Consider the following 17,353-nt stretch of genomic DNA (forward strand, 5'->3'; position numbering starts at 1 on the left):
GTATTTCTTGTTGACACTCATGGTTCTTATTTTAATGATATATATTACAGTAATATATAGCATTGGGTTGTTTTGTGTCAATATTATCATAAAATATAGTAAAACTTTTTTCATAAAAACATTTGCCCAAGATAAAAATGCCCATATAATTGCCCATATAAAAATTGCCCATATAAAAATCAGCAATTGCAAATGCTTCAAATAAAAAAAAAAAAATCCTACCAAGTCCATATAAAAAAAGCCCTATACTTAATTTCAAGTAAAAATTAAAATAATCTGTTACAGTATATTATATTACAGGTATACTAAATATATATTTTGATGAATTCAGGTAATAGAAATACAGGATAAAAATACTTATTTTTAAATGCCTAAATTTAAAAAAATAGAAATGAGGTAAATAAAAATGAGTAATACTTTAATCAATTTCAAAAGCGTAATAAGCAAATAAAACGAGCTTTAAAATTAAGCTTTTTTTGTTGGTACTCGTGGTCCAAAAAGTATAAACATTAATTTTAAAATTAGTTTCGTTTGACCTGACAGACAAATAACTGAAGTTTTTAAAAATATTTGACCAAGAGTATAAAAATCAGCAATCCCAGATGGTTCAAATAATACACATTCAAGAATGCTAAATAGCTTTGGCCCATCACAGTTCAGGATTTGCAATCATTTAATTTGCCTCTTGATAATATAATGTCAATTTAATATCAGACTACAAAATGTTTAAAGAAATAAGCAGTTACAATATATATTCTGATATTGTAATAATATATATTGTAAGTTGGATTCTATTGTTTCTTTATTATATTTTCAAAGAAAAATATATGACCATTAGTTCCTTATTAAAAAAAGCATGTACTTAATTTTAAATAAAAATTAAAATAGGTAAAATGATTGATGTATTTTTATATATCTTATATAATATATCTTTTATTATATATATTTTATATACTGTATTGTTATTTGCTATATTCCATTCATTTCATTCCAAACATTTGCTATATTCCAGCTATCAGTTTGATTTAGAATCTGTAGAAGACAATTGCTGTCGTTACATTGGGCCTGATTTTTTGCAGCATCATTGTGTCTGGATTTTTTACTTAATCTGTACTTAATTTCTTACTACATTTCATAGAGTAGTTATAAGTCATTTTTTACCACAAACAGTAATAGGCATATATATATATATATATATATATATATATATATATATATATATATATAATATATATATATATATATATATATCAGGCCTTGTTAAAAAGCGTTACGCAGCTCGCATTTTGCCTGCGAAAAGGCAATTTGCCTATTCGTTCAGCAGTTTTGCGCTAAAAAAAAAAAGTATGATTTTTAACTTTAATTACAATGCGGTACTTGAAAAGACGCTAGTGATGCAATATAACTCTTAACAATACAAAGTATATTTGCTGCGTTGTGTTACTTAAAAATGCGTTACCCGTTTTCCTTACGCAGCGAAATCTTGTAACAAGGCCTGATATATATATATATATATATATATATATATATATATATATATATATATATATATATATATATATATATATATATAATATATATATATATATAATATATATATATATATATATATATATATATATATATATATATATATATATATATATATATATATATATATATATATATATATATATATATATATATATATATATATATTAGGGTTGTCCAGGATAAAGTATGAAGTGTCAAAATTTCGTAAAGTGAAGTTTTTCCCATTATACAGGCTTGGTCAGGAAAGGCGTGCGATCGCACTCTGATCTTGACCATGCATACAATATTTAGTTGCGGCAACTTGCCCATGGCTTCATAGATGTTTTGAGAACATTCAAGTATGTTTCCATGTTTGTCCGCATAACAATCAGTTTTAAAAATACACGCAAAAAAATTAACTTCATAACTTTAATTTTTACTAATTAAATGATTTTATATTGAATGCTTTAAAAAGATTCGCTAATGTAAATTTGTTTTATTTTAATACGTTGACTTGTTGTTGGAGCCACACACACAGATATTTAAAAGATTTAATAAAATGGCAGCGTATAAACTTTTTAATAACATATTTTGATCTATATTATTAAAAAGTTTTATATATACAGCATATAATATATACATATATTAGCTTGTACGCTGCCTTTTTATTAAATTCAACTTATTTATGCAATCGTATTACAAGAATATGACAATCAAATATATAATGCTATATATGTTATTTATGCATAATATTATATATATATATATATATATATATATATATATATATATATATATATATATATATATATATATATATATATATATATATATATATATATAAATATATATATGTATATATATATATATATATATATATATATATATATATATATATATATATATATAACAGTAGACAATATTGTTTCGTCCTTCAGGACTCTTTAGTAATGTACATTAATATAAAATTATGTGGGATAAAAATTATATAATAAATTGTTTATCCGTCCGATTCAGATATAGAACTTCTATCTTCACTGGTGCAGCTTTCTTCGCTACTACAATCAGTGGCAATGCTAGCATTAGCTGAATCAAAGCAAAAAACTCTTCGCTTATCTAAAAAAATATCCACAGCGCGACTTAAAATATCATCGCGTTTTGAGTGAAATTTGTGTCATTCCCTGCTATGATTATTGAGTCTTCCATTGTTGCGTGTTTTATCTTTAAACGCCTATCAGTCAAAATCACAGTCAAAATACTGAAAACGCGTTCAACAGCTGAATTAGAACCAGCAATACACATCAGAAGTTCAACCTAAAGACTCAAGTTTGGAAACTTAATTTTATGATAAAGAAAAATATTCTGCCACATTTGCAATGGTGTGAGTGCAATGGTGTACTGCGCATATATTACTAGTTTTGCAGCTCTCCATTCCGAAAGAACCATTTTAAAATTCATTCCTAGTTTTTCTAGAGGGGAAAAAAATTTGTTTAGTAATATAGATATGCTGGCATCACCATACATGCTGTCTGGTGTCCATACTTGCGGATCTAACCAATCCATTGATTCGAATATGGGATTTAACAGCGAACTAAATCTATCGTTTATCAATGGCAGAATGATTTCAATTGCTAATTTTCTTACTTTAATGGCAGAATGAATACATTCAAAGTTAAGATTAGCCATACTGTTGAGTTCAATCTCAACAAATTCTGGGTTTTATTTTTTCAATTCGTTACCTTCTTTGAAATACGAAGAAACAAGATTGGTTGAACCATCTTTTTCATTGATTATAAACTTGAGTAAATATGAATCAATAATATTATCAAAATCTTCATTGCTTAATTCTGCTAAGCTAGCTTTTGTTAACGGTGAATGTTCAAGATATTGATAATATTATTGATTCATATCATTTGATATGAATCAATAATATTATCAATATCTTCATTGCTTTGTTCCGCTAAGCTAGCCAAATGTTAATGGTGAATGAGTTAAAACCGCTGGTTTTAACTCATTCATCATTAACATTTGTTTTTCAAAAACCAATGATAATGGTGATAACTTTTCTAAGATGTCTAAACAACTACAAACCATACATAATAGTCTGTAGTCATGCAACAGTTTTGACAATCCAGAAAGTTTAGCACGCATATCTGCTTTAGTGTCGCAATCAGCAAGAGCATTATCAAAACCCACAATAAGCGAACGCCAATTATGTAAAAGTTTTGTAAAGCCGCGTCTCCTGTGACTTATAAAGCGCGTTCCAAATATTTTAGGCAAGGTGTAATATGTAATGTTCAAAGCCTCAGCAGCTTTTTTAACTGCGCATTTTAGTTTTCCAGAATTGCGAAATAAATTAAAAATGGAAATGTAAAAATGTTCACACTCTTTATACTGGGAAATATCTTTCACAGCATCTTTTATTGCTAATTCTAAACGATGGTTTACGCAGTGAATTTTTATCAGCCACATTCTATCTTTTTTTAATTGTGTTAACACGCCATTATAAATTCCAAAATTAACGCAAGCTCCGTCGGCCGTAGCGCTTACAAGTTTGTATTTGTAAGCTGATGCAGTTAAAGGAACACTACCGGTTTCAATAAAGTGCTATCAATAAAAGTGCTATCAATAGCCTTTTTAATGGTATTGGCACTCATACCACCCATACTGTTCATATCAAGTAAAGAAACTACAAAACAGGCAGGGGTCCCCTCCCGTTCAACGCGCACAAGAATCAACTCTTTTTCATCCTTTGTTTTTCTAGCCTGAGAACCATCGGAAAGAATGGAGAAAAAGTTTGTTTCATTGACAATTTTAGCAACTTTTTCTTTAATGGCACTGGCAATGCATGAGATATATTCACGTGCTAAAAATGAAATTAAAAAACAATAAAAAAATAATAATATAACTAATTTTTTTCAAATTAAAAAATCAAATGGATAAATCAAAAGGATAAGACCATTCGGATGTAAAATCTTGAAAAAAAAAAATTAAACTTTCATTATAATAGTAACGTAACTTTAATTTGATTTTTTCATTTGAATTGTTTTATCAAATTACAAAAAAGAAACTGAACCTAAAAACCAATAGCCTGCTTTATTGTTGTCTTTTCCTTCTAAAAGGAGTACACCATTAAGTCTTTGGCATTTGATCAGTGTCTTGAAATGGCTATGTGGCATGCTCGGTTTTAGAGCCATTTCATAGGCTGTTCTATTCGTCTTTAATAACGCTTTGCGGTTGTCTTGTGTAATAGGTAACAAGTTTTCTATATCGAGGTTAGCAACACAACTACTTCCAGGATCTTCTGAGTTACCATTATCAATCAGCACCGCTAATCTATGGCTTTGCCCTCTAAGATGGTGATCAACCTTTATTATTATCAAAGAAAAAATCACGGTTCAAATTAAGCAATTCTCTAAAAAATTTATTCACTTAGTAATATAGTAAATTATAAGATAACTACAGTTATAAGTTATATAATGGTAGAAAAATTATGTTTAAATTAATTCCTGGAGTCACAAATTAAGAACAAGCTAATTATTTTAATTTTACCTGATACTTTTTCACCACACAAGTTCCCTCCGTAAACGCTGTCAAAGAATTATTCGATACTTCTTTAACTAAAGCATCTATTAAAATTTCAGTTTTGTTCCTAGCACAAATCTTACACCATATTTTGACAACTAAGCCATTTTCTTCCGTGTATCCAATAACTGATTCTTTCCCCCACGAAAGAAAAGTTTTTAAGTTCTTAGATATTGGTTTACTTTTTTTTGCTTTAGATGTCATTCTTACAAATTTGTTATACTTAAACTTAAATTTACTAATTTCTGTTTTAAATACTTATTAAAAAAAAAAAAAGCCTACTCACTATTCATAATCAGTGGTAAAGCAGTTCCGCTTCCTCCTCGTAAATCATTTTTACCTTTTGAGTTTAATCATAAAAAAATGCTTTCATATAGTTTGACGTATTTAAAATTTGATTTTGGTTAGTAAAATAATTATAATTATAATTAATTTGGAATGTAATTTGTTTGGATACTGACCATTATAGACCGCTAATTCAGGGGTCTAGCACATCGCGGATTTGTTTTTAACATTTTTAAAGATACTGCTAAAAACAACGTTTTAACATTGTCATAGTAACTGAATGATTTAATTGTTTCTTTTGTTCGTCGTACTACAAAGAATTGTATGTACTTTGTAAAAACAAAACTCAGGCCAACTATGCAAAGCGCGAAATTAAAAAAAAGATTGATTTTTTTATTTATTAAATAAATAAACAAACGTTTGTTTATTAGAATCTTGTTGAAATAAATCAGAAGTACTCAAATAAAAGAAATTATACTAAACTCTTTGATAAATTGAATAACAATTGTTTCTTACTATTAACAATTGTTTAATTGTATTAAACAATTATTAATAGTAAGTTTTTACTTTATATAAAAGGGTGTCGCTTAATTATAAAAGATAAAGTTTATTAATTATTCTAAACTTATTTTATATCAATTTAATCAGGCAGCTTTTAATTTTTGTAATTGTCTCTCATCGGTCCAGTTAAACTTTTTTGCGCTTGATTATTTTTCTCAAAACATCTATAAAGCCGTGGGCAAGTTGTTGCAACTAAATATTGTATGCGTGGTCAAGATCAGAGTGCGATCGCACGCCTTTCTCGACCAAGCCTGATTATACTATCAATACTATGTCTAAAAATAATTTTTACAGATTTTTGATTAGTGATCCTGAGGTCCCTCAAGGCCTCTGAACATGTTCCCCATTTTTTGCATAAGTTGCATTTTTTTTTTTTAGAATCGCAATAATCAAAGAATCATTTCTAAAAAGTTTTAATTGGTTTTCAGTGGCTGAAAACCAATCAAAACTTTTTTTTCAAAGTAGTAAAAAGCGCAATCCATCACCACAGTGAAGTACTGAAGACAAAAAGTCTGAAGAACAAAAAGAGAATCCACTGTCAAGGTACTTCTAGCTCACATAAAGGAACTCCAAGCAGACTGTGACAAAAAAGTTAACTGATTTCTGGTTAATTCGTCATCTTTCAACATCAATTAATGGGGCCAAACTGCCTGATTGTAGGCAAATAATGAAATATGCCTTATTTCTAAGGAGCGATCCAGAAAATATTAATAATAAAGTGAAAAATGAGGATATTGCTTATGTTGTGGTTGTTGCAGTCCTTGTTTTTTGGAATATGGCACGCATAAAAACTAAATACAGACAGAATTGCATGTTTGATGTTATGAAACTTTGGAATGAATAGCAGAGTTTGATGTAAAATAAAGGAAGAACAACTGACCCTGGTAGCAAGAGAGCAAGTTTTATTGAACGATTGGATTCTCCTTTTAACATCGATGCTCCTGACACCATAGATGAAATAAAGAAATCAAGATTTTTGTCAGAAAGAAAAAACAAGATAGTATCGACTTTTATTTGGACCAACAACAGGAAAGAAGAGCATGTATGGATGGACATGATAAAATTTTTGAAACCAAAGCTGAAGTGAAACTTGCAAGACAAGCACGTGAAGCAAGAATTACAGAAAGAGAACAGTGCTGGTTGGATATTTTAAAAGAAGAAAAGGTTGAAGGAGTTGCTGCTTTGCTAGAATATGATTCTTAGACACAATTAAATGAAGATGACCCAACTGAAATTGATCCCGCTTTTTCTGATTTGAAACAAATCTACAACAAGAAGCAACAAAAATAGATCAAGGCGAATATGTAACTCTTAAGCTACCTAGGAAAATAATGCAATGTGACCAGATAACCAGTGCTGCTGATCGTCTCAAGTTGTCAGACAATCAAATGACAATGATTGTATCAGCATTAATATAAGCTGCTGGAGGTAATCTTGAAGATTTTGAGATATCAAGATCTACAACTCAGAGAACAAGAATGTTCAATCGTCAAAAGATTGCAGAAAGTGTCATGGAGACAGTGAAACAGAACCCTCCCCAATATGGTGCTTTGCATTGGGATGGTAAGCTTTTAAAAGATATGCTGGGAGACACATATGAACAACTTGTAGTTCTTATTTCTGAGCTCCCAAATACAAGGAAGGGTAATTATTAGGTGTACCTTCTCTAGCTAACTCCCAAGGAGCAACTCAAGCTGAAGCAATGCGTCATACAAGTTACAAGTTAAGATACAAGTCTGTGATCTGTCAGAAAGTGTTGTAACTCTAGTGTTTGATACAATGTTTGCTTTTTTTAGTAAACATCCTTTGATGACACATGCACTAATCTCATTCGTTGTTCCACATTTTAAAAGTGAGCGCTGGTTGATTTTCCAAACCAGTGGAGCAGTGGAATTTAGACCAGGCATTTAGAGTTGCACAACAATTTGTTTGTACAGTTAAAGTTGTCAACAATGCAGCGGAATGTAGTGTCAAGCAGGGATACGAAGTTCCATCGAATTTTTGGGACTCCGGACTCCTTGCTCAAAAATCATGGACTCCTTAGACTCCGACTCCGGACTCCGAATTTTTTTTTCTTTCTTAAATTAAATAAGGATTTTTATTATCTGGAGTTTTTATGTATAAATGCCAGAAAAGTGATAGGGTACCAGTAATATTTTTATTATGAATAATAAATTTGGTCGTGGCTTTGTGACTGGTGAAGCATCCTCTTCGTTTTCTGAACTAGATTCGGCAACATGAACTGAAAAAGAGTTTCGCGCTACTGCGTTTTTAATTTTGTCGAGTTCATCATTCTTATTTTTATTAGCCAGTTGAATCAGTTTATAATTGATTTTCCAAAGTCCATCAGCTGCAGCTATCTATAGAAATATAAATAAGTTTTTAAATATGTATTTTTTAAAGTTAAATATTCAAAACTATATATATAAATGCATTTTGATAAAAAAAAACAACCTTATCTTCAGTCGCTGTTAGCATACAGCCATGCCTAATATCCACGTAAACTGCTGCAAGAAACAACGAATTTTCGCGTAGTGCGCTTTCTTTGTTATTCATTCCTATTTGGAAATCTCTAGCTAAGTCACTGTCTTTCCTGTCTAGTTCACACTTTATTGAATTCCAATCAAAAAGGAATTCGCCTGCGGTAATATTTTCACGCTGAAGACGGATAGTTAGATCGCGTGCCATATGCAATACATCTCTCAGTTCTTCCCACATCCCCCAAAAATATGGTTGCACATTAAATTCTTTAGGAGCTTCTTTTTGCAAATTCTTAGGAGCTTCTTTTTGCATAAGAACAGAAGAACTCATTAAATATATGTATTACGTTTTCAACTAGTTAAGTAAAGAGGATTATTAAAGAAATATTTACATAAACTAAATTTTACAAGTTATTAAATACTGTAAATGTCATTAACATTGAACAAATTGGATTTATACGATAGCGGTTGGAAAACCGGTTTATACACTTTAATTAAAACTTAGAAGTTATAAACTATAACTTACCTGAATTAGCCTCTCGATCATATTAAACTGGCTAGACCAACGGGTAGCCTGATCTAGTATTGGAACAAGATGTGGAGCTTGGTCTCTGAAGAAGTTAATCCACTTAGAATTTCTCGCAGTTTTGACAACTTTTCTTGCATGGCTGAGGAATTTTTTTATTGTAGGCATCTTCAATGCATCATTCACGGCTAGCTGTAAAGTGTGGACAGCACATCTTTGAAGATGTATAACATTCATTCTACCGGCAACTCCACTTGCCAAGGCTGCTGCCGCATTGTCTGCTTTATTTTGATCATTTTTGTCAAACTCATCAGTTTCAACTGAAAGATTGCTTTCGTCATCTTCGATTTCCTCAATGGTGCTGATCCCGAAGTTGCGCACCAACTTTATATTCACCTAAATATATTAATTATGATTTCAATAGTTAACTGAAAATTTAGTGAATATACGGTTTTATCAAAAAAGTTTATTTTTTAAATGTTTTTATTTAAAATATTAATTTTAATATCAATTTAATATACAATGTTCTTCATTTTAAAAAAATATAGGTGAATTTTAAAATGTGTTACTCACTGCTGCGTTGTCAACACTGAGGCCTAAAATATTAATTTTATTGATTCCAAACTTATCTAAACACTTCTCAATAATTTTTTTAGTGCATTCCGCCATTTGTTTTCCTTTCATATCGATAGTGCCAAGATTGATGACAACAATTTCATCATTGTTTGAGTATTGCACATTTATACCGAGGTAGTAGCGCATATGCCTAGATGTAGAATCGACTTTTAAATAAATTAGCATTTCGGATAATTTGTTTTTGATTTGTTCGCGATGCTTTTTGGCAAGATCACTAATTTGAATTCTCATATTATCTCTATTAATTTTAAATCTAAAATGAGATGCAACTTTTCCACAAAGCTTTTGAATAGATTCCCGATCAAATGCCTATAGAAATTGTTTTTAGAATAATACATTTTTATTAAAAAATGGCAAAAAAACATATAATTTTTTAGATTTTTTTTGAAATTACTTAATAAATATTAACGACCTTCAATCAAAACCAGCTGGTTTAAGGCTTCTAAAAACTCATCTTTTGCTATATGCAAATTAATTAGCTGTGGTACAAAACACTTTAATATAGATTGCTGTGAAGTGCTGTCTTTGATGGCTGTATGTTTTTGCTTCTTATTCTTTTCTTCTAATTGTTTTTCAAATTTTTCTTTTTCTAACGTAATGACGAGCTCCGCGTGTTTTCTAGATAAATGTTGTATAAGGTTGCTAATGCGAGCTTTTGCGGCACATGTAATTTCTTTACCGCATAACTCATTACTTTTACTTTTTTCGGGTACAAGACATTTGAAGCATACTACTTTACATCCATTCAACATTTTATTTGTACGATGAAAATGTCTGTAGATCGTATCTGATGCATAGTTAGCGGCCATTACTAGTTAAGATTGTTGCTCATGAGTAAACAGCAAATATTATTATAAATAAAAATGCTGTTATTGCAAGTTATTGTGAACATGCAAAGTATTTGCTCTCTGTTATATATGCTTCACCAAATTAATTATCTGTATAACAACTCTCGAAAACATCATTAGGAAAGTTGTTAACATAGTTAACCAGTTACGAATTGATGACGTTAGTACTTTTTCTGTCAAAGGAATTGTTGCGCAAAATAATTTTTATTTATTTGTTGAGGTATTTTTTTATAAGCCTTTTTTTTGGCTTCTTTCTGATTTAGATGGTAGGTTTTTTACCATTAGTCTAGATCGTTAGTTTGGCTCAATAGCGCAAACTTACAGACATTTGAATTTTTTTTATATTGCGTGTAAATAATTTGTGAGTTAAATTTGATAGCTTTTCGTATCTAAACCATACCGCTTTCATTGCAATTTTTCAGTAAGCGTTATTAAAATAAAAAATTTCATTTTTTTGGAGAGTAGGCCGAAAACCAATGTACATAATTATATTATCTCACAACATTTCGGGTTTAAATTGAAAGAAACAATTTTTTTCCTAATAAAAGTAGTTACAAGTTTTATCTATTTATAATTATAGTTTCACACTACTTAACAGTTTTAAACAGTACTTAAACAAAGCACAAATTCAATCGACAATTATTTTTAAAGAGCTTTACTTTGGTAAAATATTCCTTTACTGCTCATAAAGTAGTTCATCATTTCTAATCGACATTCTTTCTATGACAAATCTAAAAATTTAATAATAACAGAATCACTTAAGCAAAAAATAAACTTCTAAACTAAAATATCATTTATTTTTAAATTTGGTACATATTGAAAATATTTGAGCAAATAAATTCTCAAACATATTATTACCTACAGGTCTAGCCAGGGAGCGATTTTTTGAGTAAAATGAGGAGGGTGAGTCCTTCAAAAGCGACGAATGTCTTATAAAAAATATTAAACTGTATGCGAAATGTTAACTCCCTCTCTTTTTAGAGGAGAGGGCAACAACCCCCTTTCCATACAACCTGTGAAATCACCCCTGGGTCTAGACAATTGATGACGAGGAAATACTTTAGTAAACAGTTCATCATAAGTTCTTTCTTAATGGGATAAAAAAATAAAACAAACATTAAGGGTTTCATTAGTAGTTTTATATTTAAGAAATATAAAACTTATAATGAAATATGATGAAAAATTTAAACTTGAAACACTTTATTTTCTTTAACTAATTTTAACAAAAAAAAATTATTAAACAAACTGTTTCTTTAACAAAAAACCTATTAGATCACAATTGCGGCAAAATGCTTTCATTTTATATTTTCTGAATAAACGTCACATAAACAATATCAAAAGATAATTTAAATATTCTAAACGATAAAAGTTTTGGTTTAACGTAAAACTACTGAACGGGTAGGCAAATGGCCATTTTGCACGTAAAATGCGAGCTGCGTAATGCTTCTTAACAAGGCGCGACATTTGAACCGATATTCAATCTGGCCAAATAAATAAAACCGGCAAAACAGATGGTTAGCCTCCCGGTCAAATGCTCTTTTTTAGTGCTTTGTAACAAGGTCTTTTTAAGGCATATTATTAACTAAAAAAAAAAAAAGAGTCCCGTAGTCCTAAAATTTTTATGGACTCCTAAGACTCCGGACTCCGGGCTAAAATAGGGACTCCATGGACTCCGACTCCGGACTCTGACTCCGGACTTGGCATCCCTGGTGTCAAGTTGATCTTGGATTTTGCAATCATTACAAATGATATTGAGCAAAGGACATGGTTGTTGCAGGGTGTCGAGCAGCATAGAAAGCTATATTCCAGTTTTGAAAAAATGATACTAAATTTGTGAAACTGTAGTGTAGTACTAAGTACTATTAGAGTGTGTTGAGTATAAGAGATTAAACACTTTTCAAGTAAATTACTAATTTTTCAAGTAAAGACTGTAAAGTCCTTTACTTTTTGTTATACTTGGTCACAAAATTGACTAAAACTTTTTATTTTTTTTAAGCTGAAATGTTTAATGTAACATTAACTTATTTTTTTTTGTAGATCTGATTACCTTTATATTAAACATGAATTTGTTTAAATTATGTTTTATATTTATAGAATTATAACATTTTATAATGTAAAAGATTTTAATTTTGGCTCTAAAAATAGTGTTCAAATTCAGTTGCCTTGATGGACATCAGGATCACTTACCAAAAATCTGTAAAAATTATTTTTAAACATGTTATTGATAGTATAATGGAAAAAACTGACACTTCATACTAATCCTAGACAACCCTAATATATATATATATATATATATATATATATATATATATATATATATATATATATATATATATATATATATATATATATATATATATATGTAGATTTACACACCCTCTTTTCTATATGGTTTTTCAAAAAAAATAAAAAATAAAGAATAAAAATAACTTATTACTGCTTTACACAAACCTTCAGTTGATGTGAAAAATACTTGTTGTTATTCTTTAATAAAACTTGTGGTAAATATTGCACTTGAAATGCAGAAAATGGTTAATTGTGCCCATCTCATTTAATACAATCAAATATGGCACTTTTCATAAATCATCCATATATTTTTATAATGAAACCAATCTATATCAGTTATCAAAATATAGATTTTAACTAAATACCCTTTTGTTAGCAACTTGTTCAAATTAATTTAAGTTAAAATTTTTATTTGAGATAAACATTACTTATGTTTATTATTGTTTTATTACAGTAATAATAAAATTATTATTATTATGATCAGTGTTGTGATTTGTATTACTAATAATTTATTATCTGCTTATTATTACATCTTTTGTTTTGCTTTAATGTTATTTATCATGATAGTATGTATGTATGTATGTATGTATGTATGTATGTATGTATGTATGTATGTATGTATGTATGTATGTATGTATGTATGTATGTATGCATGTATGCATGTATGCATGTATGCATGTATGCATGTATGCATGTATGCATGTATGCATGTATGCATGTATGCATGTATGCATGTATGCATGTATGCATGTATGCATGTATGCATGTATGCATGTATGCATGTATGCATGTATGCATGTATGTATGTATGTATGTATGTATGTATGTATGCATGTATGTATGTATCTGAGATAAAAAGTAATGAATTACATTTACTCGCCTTACATTGAGTAGTTTTTTTGTGTATTTTTTTTTTTTAAAGTATTTTTTCAAATGTGTACTTTTACTTTCATGTAAGTATTTTTTTTTAAAGTGATTTACTTCATTACATTTTAAATCATATATGTTACTGAGTAAGCTATAGATATATGTATATTGCATAGGTTGAAAAGTTGAATGAAGCACTGGAAACTGTAAAGAATTCAGAGATGGTATGATGAATTTTATAAGCAAGTTATAGTTTTTTACTTACAGTTAACATTAAGTATTACTTTGCTAAAAATAGAGGATAGATGATAAAATGGCATAACCCATTAATGATGGTACAAAAGATAAATATAATATTTTTGTGTTGACATTTTTTTTATAATACCTATCTTTTATAACTTGTTTAATTTCAATTAGGTTGATTCACAAATTAAAGATGTTGAAAGTTACCTATTCAAGTTTATTATTACGCTTGATTTATGGGAGGAAGATGGGAAAGGCTCCTACCAACAAGTTGCAAGAGATAAAAATTATTTCAAATTACGAAAAGAGCTTCAAAGAAAAGTGGTTTTTGAAATTGAACAACCATCATTTCCGAAAATTAAAATACAAAGGTATTATGTGTATGTGTTAATATATATATAACACAGGTCTGTAAATAACTTTTTTATTCTGTGTCCATAGATGATATTTTTAAGTATCATGTATTTTGCTTGTTTAGGTCCTGTTTTTTCTTTTATAATCCACCTATTTTTTTAAAAGTTAGGAGCAACCTTAAAACCAAAAACACCAGCACTCAGCTTGGCTTCAGTGATAGGTGGAAACTTTTTTTTCAGGTAAGTAATAGCTGAGCTATCTGTCTGTAGAGATTTTGAAATATATTTTCATTACACCTGGCTTGGTGTGAAGTGATAGAAGAACCTATTGTGTATTTACAAGGGATTAGAAAAAAGTGCTGTAGAAACCTAGTTAAAGATAGTATTCATGCTTGACATAATGTTTATTGTCTGCTTCACTGTATTAATTGTAAATTAGGAATCAAAAATATTTTGTATAACCTCCCATTGAACCCAATACATATGTTACAACTTAAAATGGACAGATGTTTATAAATGCAGTTAATTAGATCTTATTGTACATTACAACATGTAAAAAAATACCAACTTAAATACCTTAAAATATCTGTGAATCAAGCAGTTGTCCTGGAGGTAATCTAATGAGGAAGCAGAATTTTTATGTTATAGTGGTTCCTTGATAACTAAACAGAATAGCTAAAAGGAACAGACAAGTATATTTCTTATTATAAACAGCATTTAAGATATGACAAAAGGAATAAATGGAAAGTCTCTACTGAGTTGAACTGCTTACCCCAAGAAGCTCTTTAATGTAGCTCTTGTGTTAGCTAACCCAAAAGACTAAGCCTAAAGCTCTAATTAAGCTGCTGATGTTACTGCTGAATATCAATGAGACTTTTCATTCATTGTAAATTATTGCTCTAACTCTTATTTTCTTAATTTCTTATTTTCAATACTAGAAAAATGTGGGTTTTGGAGACAGACAAGTTGTGATAAAGCAAGGGAGAAGCTTACTTGCATAATATATTATTTTAAAATATATAAAACTATAACTTTGATTAATCTCAATGCCTTTCAGACTCTTCATATGTTTGGGAAAATGAAATACATCTATTGGATATCTATAAACTTAATGGCCAATCCAAGTGTGTCACTTAAAGAAGCTGGTGAAGTTATTTTAAGTATACTTTGTAATGATAATTTTAAATCAATAAAATTAAAATTTTTTTTGCATGTCTTTCAGACTTTTATTTTATTTGGGAAAATAAAATCTGTCAATGGAAGTTCTGGACTTATTGGCCTCGCTTTAATGGTTTTATATAAGGCATTTTTACAAAATCATAGTTTTAGGTCTAACTACATTTACATTTATTGTCCTTGATTTAAAATTTATAAATTTATTTAAAATTAAAACTACATTTACGATATCTTTTTTAACTCTGTCAAGAGGAGAATAAGAGGTTTGTAGAGGTAGGTTTAAGAAAATGGCAAAAACGATAAAGATAGACACCCTTAACACATGCTAACTTTGCAATGTATATGTATCCATGAAAAGTTTGTAGCAAACAATAATCAAGAAGATGTAAAGTAGAGGACTCAGTAATAGTATTATCATTCATCAATAGGAATATCAACAGTATTGTGATAATTGTTTATAGTAAATAACTGAGTTTTGCTGGAGTTAAAGTTCACAAGCCACTGCAAGCCCCAGTCTCTTACAGAAAAGAGATAAGATTCAAGATTGTCTGTTCTAAGTGATCAAAAAGTGATGACTTTTTGTCAAGACTGGAGTTAAAAGTTGTGTTGTCAGCCACATAAGATGTAAGATTGTCAAGAAGATCATTAATAAAAATGATAAACAATACAGGACCAAGGATAGAACCTTGTAGTACCCCAGAAGTTACTGGAAACGAAAGAAAGTGTAAAACTTCAAGGAAGGCTTTAATAATGTGGTCATAAAAGAATGATTTAATAATGTCAAAAACTTTCCCAGATACAACATTTGAATAACCTTATGGAGAAGACCAGCTTTCCTAACTTTTTTAAAAAGCTATTTGCTAAGAGCAATAGCTGTGGCTGGTATTATTGGCAATATGCTTGGCTATTGCAAATAAGTCTGTTAAATTTTGCAGTAGGTAATATTCAACTGATGAAAAGGTTATTTTGAAGGATATTCATAGAAGATGAATATTCTTCAAAATCGAAACAATTAGGTAATGATTATGGTTTTTTGTTTACTATTTTGAGATCAAGTTAATCATTTTTTAAGTTATTAGAGAACTTGGCTTATTCATAGGTAGTACATGCAATCTTTTATGCAGTCGCCTCAGTCCTGCCAATAAAACCAAAATCATAACAAAAAGCTCCTTATGTAGCCTCAACAATGCACACCAAAAACACTAATGGATACACCATCCACCAACGAAATATGGGATTGCCAATACTCTGATGTTTTAAATCTGTTGTTTGTTTGCAAGTTTGTCATCAAAATCAAAAGGAAATGGAATCGAAGGAAGGATTATAGTTTGTATTTTTGTTCTTCCTCCAAATTTTCCTAGCCTCATACCTTTATTTTCTTCATGAGAAGGCAATAGTTCTTTAGATACAGTTATCATTATCTCTTTATTTGCTTCATGATAAGAATTTGAAAAAGTGAGTCCAAATTTATTAGCTTGATCCTACAATTTATTTGTTTTCTTTTATTCCATCTTGACTATCAATTAATGGCTTGTACCAATTTTTCTAAGTCTAACTGTAAATTAGTTTCACCCATTTTTTCATATAAATTGTTATTCTGTATTTTTTTTTTTAAGATCTAAGAATTCTTTAACAATTTTATCTCTTTTTTCAGGATCTTCAATTTTTAGAAATGACATTTTGTTTTTTTATAAGAAATATAAAAAAATGTAACATAACTATCACTGTGAACCACAATAACCGCCAGGTTTGAAGTCTCCCCACATCCAATTTTTTTTTCTTATTGAGAAGTAACATAGTATATAAGTTAAGTAAAGGTATTAAGAACCTCCATAGGAATGGCTAGAATAAAATTTTTACACATCTAAACTTTAGATAAAAGGGGAGGGGCGGTACACCGTTAACCTTATTGAAGTTCATATATTTCACATTATTTCATGAAGAAACCTAATTTTTACTCTGTACTTGTGTACTCCCATAATATAAAGGCATTAA

At 29.2% G+C, this 17,353-nt stretch overlaps 1 protein-coding gene across 1 annotated transcript in view; it reads left to right on the plus strand.

Annotated features, from left to right (window-relative positions):
• The window catches only part of LOC100197406 (rab GTPase-activating protein 1), a 131,310-nt gene that overhangs the window by 72,957 nt on the left and 41,000 nt on the right, over positions 1-17,353 (plus strand). Inside the window, exons 4-5 of the mRNA XM_065790625.1 lie at positions 13,763-13,810; positions 14,004-14,200. Coding sequence (XP_065646697.1) covers positions 13,763-13,810; positions 14,004-14,200 — 245 coding nt within the window. The remainder of the gene's footprint in view (positions 1-13,762; positions 13,811-14,003; positions 14,201-17,353) is intronic.

This window comes from Hydra vulgaris, chromosome 02, assembly GCF_038396675.1.
Source record: "Hydra vulgaris chromosome 02, alternate assembly HydraT2T_AEP".
Lineage (NCBI taxonomy): Eukaryota > Metazoa > Cnidaria > Hydrozoa > Anthoathecata > Hydridae > Hydra > Hydra vulgaris.